The 17,546-nt window shown below is 46.2% G+C and overlaps 1 protein-coding gene across 3 annotated transcripts in view; it reads left to right on the top strand.

The window, feature by feature from the left end:
• The window catches only part of TNPO3 (transportin 3), a 1,288,661-nt gene that overhangs the window by 991,640 nt on the left and 279,475 nt on the right, over window positions 1-17,546 (top strand). For all 3 annotated transcript variants that reach the window (XM_078677788.1, XM_078677785.1, XM_078677786.1), the window contains exon 17: window positions 2,103-2,219. In XM_078677788.1, the coding sequence (XP_078533914.1) occupies window positions 2,103-2,219 (117 nt within the window). The remainder of the gene's footprint in view (window positions 1-2,102; window positions 2,220-17,546) is intronic.

Raw genomic sequence — 17,546 nt, forward strand, 5'->3', positions numbered from 1 at the left:
CCCAAACAGTGAACAGATGCGGAGAGAGACAGGGGCTCAGGGGGAGATGGGTCACTCCGCATGTTTTTTTTGTGTGTGTTTTTCAGCCGCTGGCGTGACCCGTTGCCCACTCCCTTCCTCGTGTGCAGCCAATAATAAAAGCGGTACCGTATAATAAAAATAAAAAAACTGTGTTTGCATTGGAGCACAGCTCTCAGCAGGAACAAGGAACCTGAACAGGTCTGTATTCAATCTAGCAGGAGGGAGCAGCTGTGCTACCAGAGAAATTATCCGTACAGCCTGCAGAAGCAAAAGAAACAAGCGCACGCCTCGCGCTAAAAGTGGGGGGAGTGTGAGAGCACACACAGCGTTTCCCTTGCGGGAGCGAGCCAGGGGCACCATGTGTTTGTAAGTTAATTACAAGCATAAGGTGTCAAGCTCACTCCCGCAAGGGAATCGCCAAACGTGCATGCGTTGCCATTGAAGGCAATGGACTCGTGCACGTTTTTGGTACAAAAACAGAAGCGATAGCTTAAGGTCTTTTTCCTACTAAAAAGTAGTGTTGAGCACCAGCCTAAATGCCCACAAGTGGAAGGCTACAAGTCCTGGGGGCGTCATCCACGGGAGAGGAAAAAAAAGAAAAAAGTGGTACAAATGGGAACAAATACCCACCTTGAAAGCAAGGATTTTTAAAGTGCACTGAAGCAAACCAATGAGAACCCTTGAGCTGGCTCTAAGCCTACAAACTGAATACAGCATGTCTCGAAGAGACAATGCAAGCAGTGTCTAGGTGTGACCTAAAAAGACAACTATACAAGATTTCCAGACCCATCCACTAGATAGCAGAATAGCGGCAAAAATACTCCCACAGGTAAGTAACCATCTTGTTCTAAATCAGCCGGTGGATGTGTGCAACTGTAAGATATGTGCCACATTGTAAACTTATTTATTTAATTGAAAGGTTTTATATAGCACTGGCTAGACCCAGGGGTATCAGAGCGATTAACATGAACATAGGCAAACGGAGAAAAACAGTTGAACAGGATACCAAATGAAGCAAGCGAATACATCACATTATAAAAATAAGCGCCGTGAGGAGTTAGGGTAAAAAATGAGCAAATAAATGTTAGGGCAAATGCAAAAAAATCCCTTCATTTGCTGATGCACTTTCTCTGAAGACACTAAAAATGTATATATTTTTTTTTTAAGTATCCCTTTACCTTGCCACACACCAAATACCACAGCATACTTAAAAGTACAAGGGGTGAGTCCACTCCAGAAATGTTAATTTATTATAGCACTAGCATTGCAGCAGAGACAAATTTCGGTGGGAGACTACTGAAAACAAAAGAAATGTCTGTCCGGCAGTATCAAAATCTAGGATCTGGTACGACAATAAGTATCCCCGTTGGCAAATCAGGTAGCTAAACAGCCATTTATAAAGACGTTGGTTCTTGCGATCACTGCCAGCTTTTTGGCTTCATCAATGCTTATTTTCTCTTGGCTTAATCAAAGCTTTATTTTCGTAGGAGCTTCTGGGCCATTACCAAAAAATTACAGAAATGTAGCTTTGATCTCAACAAGCACACATTCATATAGTAACCCCTGCACCTGAAGACTCCTATTTTGTGCGCAGGCGTGGTCCTTGTGAAAATTCACAATGCTATCCAGTGGCAGAAGTGGCCTGACTATAAACGCACATTTAAAAAAAAAATTAGGGCTACAATGGCGTCAAACTATGTCAGAGGACCAAACCTCTACCAATGGGCTTTTTTATTTCCTTATTTCGCCTTGACACCACGATCCACAAGCAGGAAACTTTTCATGGAGGCATTGCAGGGATGGGGAGACTCTCCCCTTTCTAATAATGCTTCCCTGAAAAGTGGAAAGGCCGCTTTTGGCAAGGAATCTCCACCGGATACCGTTGAGAGAAATCACCTGCCTAAGTCCTTCGTAGTCGTTGCAGTTTTGTGATATCAGTATGCTGAGTCGTGTTAAGATCCCTTGGACAAAAAAAACATTTTACTGTTGTAAATAACGTGTATATATATCAATGTATTAAAAACGAATTCAAACGTTATGTTTCAGTATCCATAATATTTGGTTTGAAATTTCTTTTACAGATGGTGAGTGTCTATCAAGTGCACCAGCATTCGTGTTTCCTGTACCTAGGCAGCATATTGGTGGATGAGTATGGAATGGAGGAAGGGTGCCAGCAGGGTCTATTGGATATGTTGCAGGTAAGACTAGTAAGGGTTCCACCCAATTGCATATAAGTAATATGAAGAGCTCTTCAGAGCTTGCTCTTGTTTGTGGTACTACCGGAGACCCTAAAATAAATACAATAGACAATTTAAAAATGTATTTTAATTTTGACATTTTGCCAATAAATAATCACAAAGGTTGGTTTAAGCATTATCACTACAGAATAACTATCATTTTTGAAAATGATCTCTTCAAAGAAAACATATCCATAAAATATGTATAGGTTTCATAAGATGTTTTTCATTTCTTTTCCATGACCTTTTAACTGAGTGGATCTATGTTGTGTGCATTTTTAGTCAGTCTAGGCTTTTTGCCACTTTGCATGTTTTTATTTTTGAGTAAGAACTAGCTATATTAAAAGTAGTGCACACAGAATGTAATCCTCTATAGGATAAAAAATAAGCAAAGGCATGTTACCACTTGACGTCCATGCTGTGAAGTAAGGATCCCGAACTATGGTTAGATCTTTGACATGCTTGCTTATCCAGTATTGGGGTATCTTTCATAGATTCACATGCCTGAATCATTCCCCGTCGTCGAGGCGGGAGTCCCACGGTAAAAATATATACAATAGCAGTGCCTAAAAATTCTTGTAGTAGGCTGGAAAAGCCTAAAGGCCTAACTAGGCCTCAAAACCTAGCATCCTATCTACATCATTATGTAAAAAGACCTGAAATAGTAGCCTCAGCCAATCAGCTGTCCTCACCCTCTAGAACCTTCCTAGCCCAGGCAGTTCTCCTCAGATTTTCACCACACTTCGTGTGTAAGGGAGTCTCCCTGAGTGCCTACTCAGTTTTTTGGCTTTTTTCTTCAGGAAAATGTCTGAAAAGAAGGCTCTTTTCAAGGCTTGTGGAACCTGCTTTAAGAAGAGGGTCCATGTGGATGACCAGCACTCTGACTGCATTTATTGTCTGCATCCATCACATGTTGTGAAGGACTGTAGAATTTGCCGTACCTTCCCTTCAAAAACTATCAGGGATAGGGGGGCAAGGGTTCTTTTGTTGAAATCTTCTTCCACTGATGATGAGGACAAGGCCTCTACCTCCAGCAAGAGAGCCAGATCCAAGGAAAGCTCTTCTCCTGAGAGAAAGAAGAAACTTAAATCCTCTCAGAGAGCCTCAGAACCCTCAAAGAGTGCATCTTCTCCTCAGACGACAACTGTGAGTACAGCCCAGGCTAAAACTGTTTCTCTAGTGTCTGCTCATACTACTACTTTGACTTCCACTTCTACAACTACTTCTACGGTCACCATTTCAGCTATTACCTCACCTCTGATGTCTATTAAAGTTTTGTCATCATCTGTGAAGTCTTCAACGACGAAAACGAAGTTACCAACTGTCCCGTCGTTGACGTCTCCGTCGACGACGGCCCCGTCTACCAAAACTTCCGGTCCATCGACGACAATCCCGTCGACGAAACCATCATCGTCGTCGACGAAGATCTTGTCGACGAAGTCACCAATGACGCTCTCGTCGACGAAGGACCCGTCGACGAAGACGCCATCGACGGCCTCGTTGACGAAGGGCCCGTCGACGAAGACACCATCGACGGCCTCGTCGACGAAGACACCATCGACGGCCTCGTCGACGAAAGGCCCGTCGACGAAGACACCATCGACGGCCTCGTCGACGAAAGGCCCGTCGACGAAGACACCATCGACGGCCTCGTCGACGAAAGGCCCGTCGACGAAGACACCATCGACGGCCTCGTCGCCGAAGGACTCGTCGACGAAGACACCATCGACGGGTTCGTCGACGCAGACACCATTGACAACGGACAAGCCATCGACGGTTCTGTCGACGGACAATCCGATTACAATGGCTTCATCGTCATCGACGACAGCAGTGGCATCTGCCCATCCCTTGCCCAGTTCTACCCCTACGAAAGTCCAGTATACACATTTTCAAATGAAGACGTATCAGCGAGATTATTCCCACATTTCTCCGCTTTTACCATCACATATTTTGGAGACATATATGGAGGTAGATTCAGATAACGGTGAGGAGGATGAGGGTCCTTTTGGGGTTGCCCGTCACCCGTCTCAATTGAACATCAAATATCAGGAGGACGATGAAGATGATGACCAGGGTCATTATGAACATGAGGATTTCTCGACGCCATATCAATCACCCCATGCCAGACCTCACCAATCGGAGACCACTACTCAATTGCCATCTACTTTAGTTCAGGATTTACAAGCAATGTTGGCCAACTATCGCCAGAGATTTCCTCCAACTCCGGTTGCACCTGTAGTGCCGGCTACCCCAGTTAACTTGCCAAGGCCTTCGTCACCGCGGACATCATTGTCTCCAAGACAAGATACTTGCCCAGCACCTCAACATGACACTGATACTTCTTCTCATGATGACGATGATGACAGGGAAGAGGGCGAATTGCCAGATAATACAACTATAGATCCATGGGAGGATTACGTCATTCCTATGCCTTCACCGCCTGCGCCCCGCCCTTCAGATTCTCCACCTGAGGATATCGGCGGGTTTCATAATATTATGCAACGTGCGGCAAATAGATTTGAATTGACCGTCACAGTGGAGCAGTCTGACTGCTTTTTGCATGACTTTAAAGAGGGATATCGCAGAGTTACCAGAGCTATCCCCATTATTGAATATATATGGAAGGAAGCCTCAACATCATGAAAACGCCTGCTTCCATTCCTGCAGTCCTTCCACGAATAGAGCAGAAGTATCGAGCACCATCAGATACTCCATCTTGTTTAATAGGTCACCCTCGACCAGACTCGGTCATATCACAGGCTGCACAACAGAAGTCCAAGAATCCTTCTGTTCCCATTTCCACACCACCTGACAAGGAAGGCAGGAGACTGGATGCCATTGGAAAGAAGTTCTCTGCAAATGCAGCAGCCTCCATTAAAGCTGCTAATTCGTTAGCTATCTAGGCCCGTTACGATAGGCAGATGTGGTCCGATCTGTCGGAATACCTTGAGTTGATCCCTGAGGATCAGCAACAAGAGGTGCGCAGGATTGTACTGGAGGGAGAAAGGGCAGCTTCGGAAATCATTGATTGCGCCCTTGATATTTCTAACACCAACTTCAGACAATTGGCAGGTGCAGCAGTACGTAGGCGTCCAGGTTGGCTCCGGGCTACCACCTTCAGGCCTGAGGTCCAAACAAAAATCTTGGACATGGCATACGATGGAGATTCACTTTTTGGTAAACACATCGATGATGCTTTGCTGGCAATAAAGACAGATACAGAAACAGCTAAATCCCTTGGTACCCTACAATACAAGAGGGGATCCTTTAGAGGAGCAAGAGGCCGTGGTTACTCCTCCAGGGGGAACTATTCCAACCAGCAAAATCGCCAATACCAATCTCAATACAAACAACCGTACTATCAAAGCTCTTACAGACAGCCTGCCTCTGGATCTTTCTCTCGTCAGGGAGGGAAACGACGCTCAAACAATCAAGGGCGTGATTCCAACAAGCGCCAATGAGCTTTGCCGGACGTCGGCCATTCATCCTCCCCTTCCCGTGGGCGCCAAAATTTCCGCCTTTTACCAACAATGGCGGACAATAACTTCGGATCAGTGGGTCCTGGATCTTGTCAGGAACGGACACACTCTGGAGTTTTTACAGAAGCCACCAACAACGCCGCCCAGGGGTCCCCCTCGTCTTCACTTACTCTTCAAAGAAGCCTTAAAGATGCTACACAAGAATGCGATAGAACGAGTTCCTCCTTCTCAGAAAGGGAAAGGGTTTTATTCTTGTTTCTTCCTCGTGGAGAAAACTTCAGAAGAGTGGCGTCCAATATTAGATCTGCGCAAACTCAACAAATATCTAAAGAAACAGAGTTTTCGCATGGTAACGTTGACGGACATTCTGAATTGTCTCAACAAAGGGGACTATATGGCTTCTCTGGATCTGCAAGACGCCTACTTCCACATCCCTATTCACCCAAAACACCGCAAATACCTAAGGTTTCAGGTGGCTGGCGTCCACTTCCAGTTCAAAGTACTTCCATTTGGCCTCAAATCGGCCCCCAGGATCTTCACTAAATGTTTAGCCCCAGTAGCAGCAATGTTGAGGTCACAGGGAATACAAGTCTTCCCATACCTCGACGACTGGCTGTTAAACGGACCATCGAGAAACACCACAATGGAAGCGGTCAGGAGTTCCCTCTCTCTCTTTTCGAATCTGGGTCTGACTCTCAATTCGAGCAAATCTCAACTTCAACCTCGTCAGGAGTTGACTTTTCTGGGAGCGGTCTTGAACACACGCCAGTACAAGGCGTTCTTGACTCAGGAGCGGCAGAACAAATTGTTGAACCTAGCAAAACAAATCTTTGCAAGAAGGTCACTTTCAGTTAGGACATTTGCTTCCCTTCTAGGGATGTGCTCCTCTGCAATCAGCCTCATCCCTATGGCGAGACTCAGAATGAGACCATTACAGGAGGAGTTACTTCGTCAGTGGAGGCAAGTCGACGGATCGTTCGACGACCGCATCAAAGTAACTACCAAAATGAAGCAAGCCCTTCTTTGGTGGTGAAGGCGCCCAATTTGTCACCAGGCCTCACCTTTCTACAAGACATTCCAGTGTTCACCCTGACTACGGACGCTTCTATGGAAGGTTGGGGAGGCCACCTTCAGGACCTTCAGATCCAGGGACGATGGCCTCGTCGGTATCGATGGAAACACATCAACAGCCTAGAGCTGAGGGCCATTTTTCTGTCCCTGCAAGCCTTCCTTCCCAGGATTGCCAATTCGTCCGTGCTGGTGCGTACGGACAATACCACCAGCATGTACTATATCAACAAACAGGGAGGAACGAAATCTCTCACCCTGTCGCTAGAGGCTCAGGAGATGTGGGAATGGGCCATACGCCACGGCATATCCCTCGGAGCAGAACATGTGCAAGACGTCCAGAACTCTCTCGCCGACAACCTCAGCAGAGCTTTCACGGGCTGTCACGAATGGGAGCTCGAACAACATCAAGTTGAAAGGATATTTCACACTTGGGGAACACCAACGCTGGATTTGTTCGCCACGCAGCAGAACAGCAAATGCCTGTTTTATGCCAGCAGGTTTCCTCAACCGAAGTCCAGGGGAAATGCCCTTTTGATGAGATGGTCCGGAATCTTTGCGTACGCTTATCCTCCGATTCCGCTCATTCCGAAGGTACTGCAAAAGATGAAGAGGGAACATTGCACTCTCATCCTCATTGCTCCCCGTTGGCCACGGCAGTTTTGGTTTCAGGAGCTCCTTCTACTATCTCAGCAGCCTCCACTTCGTCTCAAACCGACAGTGTCTATGTTAACAAGGGAGGGAGGCCAGATCCAACATCCGGATCCTCAATCACTGCACTTGCACGCTTGGCTCCTGACTTCCTAGAGTTCACGGATCTTAACATCTCCTCAGACTGCAGGGTGATCTTATCGCAAGCCCGTGCTCAAAGTACCATCAAGACCTATCGTTTTAAGTGGAAACGATTCTGCTCATGGTGTGAAGAGAATAATGTTCATCCACTTCAAGCTCCTCCGGAAGCCATCCTTCCATATCTGCTCTCTTTAGCTAGGGCTGGCCTGGTTTTTTCGTCCATTAAGGTGCATCTGGCGGCGATATCCAGGTTCAGGAAGAGTTCCAACAAACCATCCTTATGTTCCTCATCTTTGATCAAACAATTCCTTAAGGGGCTATTCCGAGCTTTTCCACCAGTTCGTCCCCCTCCTCCTGAGTGGGATCTTAATATTGTTCTTTCTCAACTTCTAAAAAGACCTTTTGAACCTATTCATAGGGCGGATCTAAAGTTTCTAACTTGGAAAGTGGCTATCTTACTGGCTCTCACTTCAGCCCGCAGAGTCAGTGAGATACAGGCCTTCACTGTTACACAGCCTTTCTTACAATTCTCTAAAGACTTTGTGACATTTAGGACTAACCCAAGATTCATTCCAAAAGTACTAACTCAATTCCACATCAATCAACCGGTCAAACTCAAAACTTTTTTCCCGGATCCTAAGACTTCAGCGGAGAAGGTTTTACATTCTCTGGATGTGAAACGGTGCCTGAAGTTTTATCTTCAAAAAACAAAGGACATCCGCAAATCTAATCAACTTTTTGTTGCTTATGGTCAAGCCACCTTGGGTCAAGCTGTAACAAAGGCAACTATAGCTAGATGGTTGTCTTCTACGATTATCTTCTGTCATGACAAAGCCAACAAACCTTTAAAAAGAAAGGTCAAAGCGCATTCCACCAGAACAATGTCAGCGTCAACGGCCCTTTTCGCTGGAGTGACGCTGAAGAACATTTGCCGAGCTGCTACGTGGAAAAGTGTGCACACTTTTACCAAACATTACTGTTTGCAGTCGGCAGTTCATGATGATACAGCAGTTGGAGAAGCGGTACTGCAGCATCTTCTTCACTAAGGTTAGACTTTTTACAGTCTTTTCTTATTCATTTGCCTATTTTGAGCATATGTTTCATTATGATGTTTTAGCGTTTTCAAATGCTGTAATGTATATAATGTACTTATGAAGGTTTTGATGCATATGTTATGTCAACAAGTTTGTGCTCTATTACCTTCCTGGTTGTGTGGGGATGTATATGGTTTATTTTGTCTCCCACCTTCCTCTAACGACAGACATGATGTCACTGCTTGCTACTCTGATTCAGGCATGTGAATCTATGAAAGATACCCCAATACTGGATAAGAAAAAAAGTTACTTACCTGTAACTACGGTTATCCAGTATTGGTATCTTTCATAGATTCACATGCACCCACCCTCCTACCCGGCATGGCAGTTCTGTTTTATGGATACTCATTCTCACTTGTGCTGGGAAAATCTGAGGAGAACTGCCTGGGCTGGGAAGGTTCTAGAGGGTGAGGCCAGCTGATTGGCTGAGGCTACTATTTCAGGTCTTTTTACATAATGATGTAGATAGGCTGCTAAGTTTTGAGGCCTAGTCAGGCCTTTAGGCTTTTCCAGCCTACTACAAGAATTTCTAGGCACTGCTATTGTATATATTTTTACCGTGAGACTTCCGCCTCGACGACGGGGAATGATTCAGTCATGTGAATCTATGAAAGATACCAATACTGGATAACCATAGTTACAGGTAAGTAACTTGTTTTCTTTTCTTTCATATATATGTGTTTTGTGTCTTTTACTTAGCATGCTAATACATTAATTATCAAAGCGCATGCATTTCTCAGGGCACTATTTTCTTTCTTTTCTTTATAACAATTAACATTTAGGCCTCCGCTGCATCTCAGCATCCATGTGCTCTCTCTGAGAAGTGCCCCTCCTGTCTTGGGAAAGAAGCCTTTGAGATTTGTGATGTTAGTCTCGCCAAGTTGCTTACACCATTGAGTGTGGCACGAGTCAGAGAGGGAGCTCAGATGGACATCTGGGGGCTAAGCTTTTTCAGGAAGAGAAAGGACCAGTGTACCTATTGATTACACTGCCATTAATTAGCCAGAGGAGAGGCTTTCTTCACCTTGGTACTTAGTGGAATTCAACAATTGTGCTTGACATCCGAGGAACAGCCCCACTGCAGTTCAGTCCCAAACATAAGACACTGAGGCATTAGTCATCAAGAGCCTTCACCATATTTCAGTGTCCTCCATCAAGATGTTAATTTTGAGGTGGCTTCCCGCCACTGACTGTCTTGGCTGCAGGACCAATGATGTCTTAGAGCTTGGTCAAGAGTGAAGATGACGGTCTACTACCTTCAGATCAGGAAAAAACACTTAGTATTCCAAGATATGAACATGCCTCCTTAAAATAAATTTATCCTGTGCCTCAGTATGTGTAACTGTAGGAAGCTTGCTCTTCATATTGTACACAAAAATGAGTTATTCCATGCAAGGAGTCCAGGTATTTCCTTACTAGTGGACAGGAGCTTGCTCTAGCAGTCCAAAGGTGCGGTGGTCAAGCAGCCTTAGGCTTATTAGAGATGAGTGTTGGACATCTGCAAATTACCCCCACAGTCAATAAAGGATGCACACAGCTTAATAAGGAGATCCACATTAATTTATTAAAATCACACATATATTTATATATATTTTGGCACCAGAATCAATACAATCATGTAAGTACGTTTTGAAATAGAAATACTTTCTTTTCAAAAGTTGACCGTGCGTTTTTCAGTAGCTGCAATGTTATTCTATAGTAGTAAAAACATGTATGACATACAGGTAGAGTACAGCAACTTACGAGGCAATTCTCCTGCACTTTGGGTGAGTACTGGGTAAGGTATAAGGCCAGCACCAAGAGGAAACACCAGGCGGCACTACAATACAGTGTCTGGTTCCCGATGTTAGTCTATGGAGATCGGTCTTCATGAAAAGACGCTGCAGGTTTGGACTGGGAGGTCAGTCAAGCTGATTAAACAAGGGAGCTCAGGCCTCACGATGCTAAGGGATGTGGGGACACCTTTGGTCCTCTTCTCCCCCAGCCAGGGGCGATGGATGTCAAGGTGTCTTTAGGTTTTGGAAGCTGGCTCTTTATATGGTATATCAGAATGAGATGTATCATGCAAACAGTCAAGGGGTTCTCTTATGAGTGGACATGGTCTTGCTGTAGCACCCTTCTAGGGGGGAATGTGGTTGGGCAGTCTTAGGCTTATCGGAGAGGAGTGTTGGACATCTGCCAATACACACAATAGGCAATAAATGATGCACATGACTCAATAAGGAGGTGCACACCAATTTATAAAAAAATAAACGTATCTTTATATATATTTAGGCACGAGAATCAATACAGTCAGGAAAGTACATTTTTCAATAGAAATACTTTTGCATTCAAAAAGCATACACTTAGGATAGCATTGCAGCTTCTGAAAAATGCACTATGGGGGGAAGAACAAGTAAGGGGTTCAGGTACAGTACAGCGACTTAGGAGACTAGTCTCCTGTACTTAAGGTGAGTGGTGGGGAAGGCCAAAGCAGCGGCAGTAGGGCGGCCGGGTGCAGGGGTGCAAAACCGTGTTGGGTGCCCAATGGAGATCGGTCTTCACGTAAGGAAGCTGCAGGCTTGGACTGGGAGGCCCTTTGTGCTGAACCAACAGGAAAACTCAGGCCTCACAATGCTCGGGGATGTAGGGACACCTCTTCTCCAAAGGGGACAGGTGCAGAGGTGTCCTTGGGTGGTGTTTTTTGTTGTTTGTTTTTTTTTTACTGGGAGCAGGCGCCTAGGGGATGCTGCGAACAGAGTCTGCAGGCTACATCGGGGAGTTCACGAGGGGTAAAACAACAGTGGACTCTGTCTCTGAAGGGCTGGGGGACCACGCTGGCACCATTGACCCACTTCAACTCGGCTTGGAACGTCGGGTGCAGTGGTGTCCTTAGGCGCTGGGTGTTCGCAGTCTTGGAGTCCTTCTCGGGTCTCTTTGGGTGTCTGCAGGATGCAGGGAAGCAGTTCTGCTACTTCACAGGAGTTCTTGGTAGCTGGGTAAAGGGCTAGCAGGTCTCCCAAGCTTTGGAGACACAGCAGCTGTAGGACATGTCTGCTTTTGGTTCAATTGTCGATGTCAGTCAGCAGGGTTAGTGCCAAGTCAGTTGCTGGGTCGTCTGTCTTTGCAACTCTTTGCTTCAGTCTTCTTCTTTCAAGTCAGTAGCATCTGCTCTTCTTTTACCTGGGGCTCCCCTGAATACTGAATTTAGGGGCATTAGGGGAGTGTAGGGTTGTAGCTAGCAGGCTTTCCTACACCTGGAGTCACTACACCCTCTATATGACTACTTCCTGTGGAAAGTGGGTATAACCCTGTCCCAGAGTTCCTAAGTTTGCCATCACAAAGTTGTGTCCACTTCAGGTTAGGCCACCTTAGGGGTGGGACTAGCCCGGGGGAGGGCACGCCTACCTGACTAGCACATTTTTCCCACCTGTCCAGGTGCGAAAGGGCTCTAGACTAAGGTGGTCTTCTCCTGTGAGTGGAGCCAGAATCGCATTTCAAAGGCAGTGGCTTCTTTGAAGCTCCCCTGCCTTGTAATGATCAGCATCCTGTGGGAGGGGGTGTGAACAGCCTCTTCCCAACCAGGCTTTGTTTCTGACCTCCTGAAAGCATAGACCCTCGCCCTTGGGGTTCAGAAATAAGTCTCTGGTGGCAGGCTGGCAAGAACCGGTCAGACAATACACCAATGGCTGGTAGGTTTTGAGGGGGCACCTCTAAGGTATCCTCTGGGTGTGTGTATTAATAAATCCAACAATGGAATCAGAGTGGGTTAATTATTATGAGATGTTTGATACCAGTTACCCCTATTTTCAGTGAAGACATGATGTAGCTGGTGTTCTCGTTTTCCCCAGTGTCCAGCACATACTCAATATGGCTTCCCTGTTCACTTGCAGTGTATATGGGCATGGCACACGGGGATGTATGCCATGTTATTTTTTCTCTTTCGCTTTTGTCTGCAACAAGACACGTAGCCTGCAGTGGCAGTCTGTATGTGTTTGGTATGGGGTCCTTTATGGTGGCGCAATTCATACTGCAGCCCTTAAGGACCCTCGTTGTCCTCCTTGTCCTGAGTAAGGTATAACACTTACTAGTGACTTACAGGGAGTGCCAAATATATTGCCAATAATGGTACAGTTTCGAGAAAGATCTGACTGTGGGGACCTGGTTAGCAGTGACTCGTCTGTGGTGGCAGGCTGTCTAAGACCAGACTGTGAACACACCAGTATTTATTTATTTATTTATTTTATTTTAGAGGTTTTATATAGCGCTGGCTGGACCCGGGGGTATCAGAGCGCTTTACAATTTTAGAGACAAGAAAGGTCAATAAAACAGGGGACATACATAGCATCAATGTAAATAAACAACATAAAAGTCTCCGTCTGACAGATTTCAAAAAGATAAATATGGGAAATAAGCACAATAAAATGTGTAAGATGTGATAAATCAAACATATCAAAAGGCACAAATTGAAAAAAAAGCGGAAAATTGCAGGGTCAGGATAGGAAGGTTAGTGGTCCGTTAGGTTGGTAAGGAAGAGAAGCGGGAGGGGCAGAAATGGGAGGGGGTTGAAGGGGATGCGGGTTGAGGGTGGACAAGGGAAGAGGGGAGCAAGGAGGAGTGAAGGGGGTAAACAGGGAGGGGGAAGTGACGAGGAGAAAGGGCGAGTAAGGCTAAAAACAAGGGAGGGCGAATGCATCTAGGGTCGGACAGATGTAGCCAGTGGAAGAGAACAGATATGGATTAGGGTCCCCAGTATTAATTGAGGAGATGTAGTTTGAGTTCTTTTTTGAAACAAGAGTAGGAAGGGTTGCAGCGAAGGTCAGTTGGAAGGGCATTCCAAATGCAAGGAGCGTTGCCAGAAAAGGATCTAGACTGGGTGGTTTTCTTTTTTAGAAGGGGGGGATAAGAAGGAGGGTGTTAGTACTTCTCAAGGAGCGGGAGCAACCGGCTTTAGTGAGTTTGCTAGCGAGGTAGGTCGGTGTATTCTGATGGAGAATTTTGTGTGTAATGCAGGCCGTTTTGTAAATGGATCTACCTTCAATGGGGAGCCATTTAAGGGTTTTAAGGGCAGGGGATATGTGGTCAAATCGCTTGCAGTCTGAGGTAAGCCTAGCTGGAAGGTTAAGCACAGATTTAAGAGGTGCTAGGTGGATCTTGGGAATTCCGGTGAGAATGGCATTGCCATAGTCGATGCGAGAAAGAACAAGGGATTGGACTGCTAGTTTGAAATCATCAATCGGGATGAAGGGCTTGATTTTCTTAAGGTGGCGGAGAGTGAAGAGGGCTCCTTTGGCAGAATTATTGATGTGTACCTTGAGGGTTAGGAGGTTGTCCAGGGAGATCCCTAGTGATTTGACTGAGGAGGACAGAGATAAGGAGCAGTTGAGGGCGTTAAGGTCAAAGATCCACTTCTGAATGGGGAGCTGGTTATTTTTAGGGGAAAAAAGAATGATTTCAGTTTTTTTAGGGTTGAGTTTAAGGTGGTTATTGTGGAACCAGGATTGGATCTTGATGAGTGTTGTTGAGTTGAAGGATGTCAGCATGAGTTTTAATCTTATAATAGAGTTGGGTGTCGTCCGCATAGAGATGGTAGTTGATCCCGGCTTGTTTAAGAATGAGTGTGAGGGGTTCCATGAAAAGGTTAAAGAGTGGGAGAGAGGATGGATCCTTGCGGAACTCCTAAGGAGATGGAGGTGTAGGGTTAGATAGGCAATTTTGGATTTTGATTTGTTGAGAACGGTGTTGTAGGTATGAGACAAACCATTTGTGTGTCGTACCATTCAGGCCAAATCGATCTCTAAGAACATTTAGTAGAGCAGAGTGGTTAACAGTATCAAACGCTGCAGAGAGATCAAGGAGGATCAGCAGGCTAGATTCACCATTGTCAAGTGAGTGGTGGATGTCGTCAATAATGTTTAGCATGGCGGTTTCAGTGCTGCATCCTTTCATAAAGCCAGATTGGAAGGGGTCTAGTAAGTTGAATTGTTCAATGTGTCTATCTAGTTGGAGAAGGACACATTTTTCCACGGCTTTAGAAAGAAGGGGAAGGTTGGAGATGGGACGAAGGTTATTGAGGTCGTTTGGGTCTGCCAAAGGGTTTTTGATAATGGGGGTGATTTGGCCTAGTTGCAATGAAGTGGGGACACAGCCGGTGGCAAGGGAGCTGTTGATAATAGAGGTCCAGGAAGGGGTGATGATGTATTTGAGGTTTTGGACAGGTTTGGAGGGGAGAGGGTCTTTGGTGTGGGAGGAAGGCTTGAGTTTGGAAATGATGTTAAAGAAGTCTCTTTCAGTGACTGGCTGGAAGTTAAACCACGTGGCATTATTTTTAGTAAGAGAGTTAGGATGATTGGAGTCAAGGAAATTGGAGGGCAAGGGGGGTGAGGGAGATCAGAGTTTTGATGGGCAGTAGTGGGGAGTTATGGTGGAGGGTGGGATATTAAGAGAGATGTTTGGATTGGTGGGAGGGATCACAGTAGAGAGGAAGGATTGCTCAATAAGTTTAATTTTGTCCGAAAAAAAGAGAGCTATTTCTTCACATCTAGTCGTCGAGGCCAGTGGGACAGGGGGGGCGGAAGTAGTTTGATTGCGCACAATGTTGAATAGTTCTCTTGGCCTATTCTGAGCTCGATCTAGTTGTGATCTGAAGAAGGAAGTTTTTTGTCTAAAGATGTGTTTTTTATAGGACGATCTAGCAAGTCTGAGGCGGGTCAGGTTAGAAGGAGAGGGATGCTGTCTCCATAATCTTTCAGTCAGTCTGAGTCTACGTCTTTCATTATTAAGGTCTGCGTTCCATGATTTGGAGGGGATATTTCTTTGCTTTTTGAGTTTGAGAGGGGCAAGAAGGTCAAGGGTAGCAGTGACAGCTTTGTTATATTGTTCGGTTAGTTCATTCGTGTTAAGGGAGGGTGGGATAGCGAGAAGCTGGGCATGAAGTTTGGATTCAAGTAAGTCGGGAGGGATAAGACTGAGATTTCTGATCAGTTTCATGGGTTTAATAGTTTTGGAAGGAAGAGGGGAGGCAGAGGTGGTTATGGTGAACAGGATAAGGTGATGGTCGGACCAGTCAATGGGAATGATGTTAGATAGAAGGGCTAGATCTTTGCTGGTTATGATAGAGTCAAGGGTGGCTCCTTTGGAATGGGTTGGCGACTGACAGATTTGATTAAGGTCATTTATTTCGAGAAGGTCAGAGAGGAGGGAGATTGAGGGATCTTTAGTATCATTCCAATGGAGATTAAAGTCTCCCAGGAAGAGGTTTTTAGATTTGGAAATTGAGGATTGGGTAAGAAGGTTAGATAGCTCATCAATGAATGGGTAGTGATTTCCAGGTGGATTATATATATTGTGAAGGCGGATGGAGGGAGAACCCTGTATTTTGAGTTCGGCTACGAGGTATTCAAAGGAGGCATATTCTGCGTTATTGATAAGGGAGAGCTGTAATTAGTCTTTAAAGATGATAGCTACACCACCGCCTTTTCGGATGGGTCTATCTTTCCTAATGATGGAGTAGCCCGGGGGTGAGAGTATGTCAAGAATGCTTGTAGAGTGGTCATTAAGCCAGGATTCTGTAAGGAACGCAATGTCGATGGATTCGCTAAGGATGGTTTCAGAGATTTCTATGGCATGTCGGGCAGCGGAGCGGCAGTTAACAAGCATGCAGGTGAGGGGTTTGGAAGATGGGAGGGCATGGATGGAGGTGAGAAGAGGAGGGGGTCTAGGTGAGACAGGTGAAAGGGGAATACGACTAGTCCCCAATATGACGGGGATGTTTGAGAAGGGGGGAGGCGTGTTCATGGTAGATGAGTATGGAGGGTAGGAATTTTGAAGGTCGGAGATCTCCCGGTGAGAGAGGGTGCAAGTAGTGCGGAGTGGTCTTTGAGCCCGGCAAAGCAAGGGAGTCGTTTTCCACGGTTTGGAGGTGGTGGGGTTTATTAGACCGGGGCTAGCGGTGTTTCTTCGGGGACGGGGATCGCTGGATTTGAGGTTGAGGAAATCGTTCCTAAGACGAGAAAGATCTCTGGTAAGAGTGGAGATGTTAAGTTCGATGTTGCGAAGGGAGTTTGAGATAAGAGTGAGGGAGTAAATAGAGTGTGGGGGGGAGGAGGACAAATGGGGTTCGGAGTTAGCTGCAGAGGGGGGTCTGCTCTGAGGAGGCAGTGAGCAGATGCAGGCAGGAGGCCTGTTCTGAGGAGGGGATGAGCCGAGGCAGGCAGGAGAGCAGGGAGGGCTGTAGTTAAAAGGGAGAAGGAGTGGCAGTCGGGGTAGAGGGGAGATGAGACCTCTGTGGAAGAGAAGTTTGGGGATAGCAAGGAGGTACAGTTGCGGAATGGTGTAGGAGTGAGGGGGGAGCTAATGGGAAGAGTATAGTTCAGGGAGGGAGAGGATGAGTTGGGAGAAGAAGGGTGTGGGGTAGTGTGATTCAGAGGGTGAGAGACTGAATTGGGAGGGAAGGAATGAGGGGGATGGAGGAGGAATAGAAGGGGAATCTGGGTGAGGAGTATTGTGATTCTGCGTGAGTGAGGATGAGTTGGGAGAGGAGTGAGGGGGGGTTGGAGGAGGAATGGAAGGGGAGACTGAGAAAGAGGGCCAGGAGGGTGGAGTAATAGGTAGGGGAATGGGTGGGCTGGTTGGGAGTGAGGGGTTGAGGGGACGATCTGAAAGAGACACGTTAGTATTAGATTCCTTACCTTAGAATATCCCCAGGCGTCAGACTGGATTCGGAAACTTTTGCGTAGCAGTACCCTTGCGCGTCGGTAGGCGTCGTCTGCGGCTCCGCGTCCGTAGTCGGCGTCGTGGGCGCCGTGATGACGTCGTCGGAGTACTTAGACGCCGCCTCCGCGTGCTGACGTCAGTTCTTCTTTTTTCCGCGCCAG

This window comes from Lissotriton helveticus, chromosome 1_1 (assembly GCF_964261635.1).
Source record: "Lissotriton helveticus chromosome 1_1, aLisHel1.1, whole genome shotgun sequence".
NCBI classification, from domain to species: domain Eukaryota; kingdom Metazoa; phylum Chordata; class Amphibia; order Caudata; family Salamandridae; genus Lissotriton; species Lissotriton helveticus.